The sequence below is a fragment of the Aplysia californica genome, unplaced genomic scaffold (genome assembly GCF_000002075.1).
Source record: "Aplysia californica isolate F4 #8 unplaced genomic scaffold, AplCal3.0 scaffold00009, whole genome shotgun sequence".
NCBI lineage: Eukaryota > Metazoa > Mollusca > Gastropoda > Aplysiida > Aplysiidae > Aplysia > Aplysia californica.
This window is the reverse complement of record NW_004797279.1, coordinates 1,809,215-1,810,520: the sequence shown is the minus strand read 5'-3', so window position 1 is coordinate 1,810,520 and position 1,306 is coordinate 1,809,215. Positions and strand designations below refer to the sequence as shown.

At 42.3% G+C, this 1,306-nt stretch overlaps 2 protein-coding genes across 2 annotated transcripts in view; one reads left to right on the top strand and one right to left on the bottom strand.

Moving 5' to 3' along the window:
- The window catches only part of LOC101847233 (vacuolar protein sorting-associated protein 51 homolog), a 23,198-nt gene extending 22,703 nt beyond the window's left edge, over positions 1-495 (bottom strand). Inside the window, exon 1 of the mRNA XM_005089775.2 lies at positions 398-495. Coding sequence (XP_005089832.1) covers positions 398-428 — 31 coding nt within the window. The 5' untranslated portion in view covers positions 429-495. The remainder of the gene's footprint in view (positions 1-397) is intronic.
- A 64-nt stretch (positions 496-559) lies between these two features.
- Positions 560-1,306, top strand: part of LOC101847462 (dynactin subunit 1) — a 57,058-nt gene continuing 56,311 nt past the window's right edge. Inside the window, exon 1 of the mRNA XM_013082664.2 lies at positions 560-685. The gene's annotated coding sequence lies outside the window, so the exon portion shown is untranslated. The remainder of the gene's footprint in view (positions 686-1,306) is intronic.

Sequence of the window (1,306 nt, the reverse complement as noted above, 5' to 3'; positions counted from 1 at the left end):
CACGGTTACCGTGTACGTAGACACAGAGGCTACGCGCCCGGTTGCCGGTTACCGTGTACGTAGACACTGAGGCTAGCTTACGTGCCCGGTTACCGTGTACGTAGACCCGTTTACTTTTATAGTATAGTCTAGTAATAGTATAGTCATAGTCATAGTCATTTTAATATATAAGAATCTAGACTAGATTCTAGATCTCTAGATGTAGATCTAGAGTAGATCTAAATCTAGATCTAGATTATAGATCTAGAATTAGAATCTAGATTAGATCAAGGCCTGCTTCACACCATTCAGTTCAAAGGTATACACTTTTCTCCAAGTATACAAGCAAAAGCATCTATGCGATAGGGAGTAGCACACTCTCCAGAGACTTGATAAATTGACAATATTATTAACCTACCGGTTTGACGTGCGGCTAAATTGTCAGCCATAATGTAAAATGAAAATGTAAAATGTAAACAGTGTCACACAGACCGGAAGCGGAAACGAGGAAATAAGGAACTGAAAGTAAATCCACGACAATTAACGCAGGTACAGGGAGGTAATGAAAATACCGGAAATTTATGTTGATTTGACGTTGAAGAAAGTAGGGGAAGAAACTTACTCATCCTTGTCTGGCCACAAAATCATTACATCGACCAAACCCACTTGTCCGTGCTCTCAAAGAGTTGCACTCTTTGGATTTATGGTATGTTAAAATAAATAAATACTTAAGATATGTCTTGACAGGTATTCTATTTCTTGCTGTTGATTACGAGGTAGCACAAGATGATTGTAAAATGGTCAGGCGGCGTAATATTGAGCCAATGAGCCTAGCTGGCGGTGCAGCAGTCAGCCAGCAGTGGACTGCAGAAAAACCAACAGTCAACAGACACAGTCTGTATAAGTATAACTCAACTGGTTCCTAATACATCATGTAGGGCCTAGAATAAGTAGGCATATGGCTGGACTGGCAGGCCAGCCGTGCTTAAGTATGGCTAGACAGGTGGGCTAGCTATACTAAGAGTAAGGCCAGACGGCTAGGCTAGGTTAGCCGTAGTTTACTCTTCCTGTCTGTGCTGAGATGCGAATCTTACAGCAACCAATTGCGTCGGATGTTCCGGGCAGGCCGCCGGGGTCCCTCAGTGTGTACTGTTGGTGTACAGCATGCACGCCAGGAAATGTGTGTTTTCACCATGAATACTGTGTGGGAGTGGGAGTGTTGTTAATCGATGATGAAAATAATGCTCCATCTTTCATAGCTTTCTATTTATAAAGTGTTACAAACACATGAATAACCCCCTCTCACAAGCTGATAAGACATTACGAG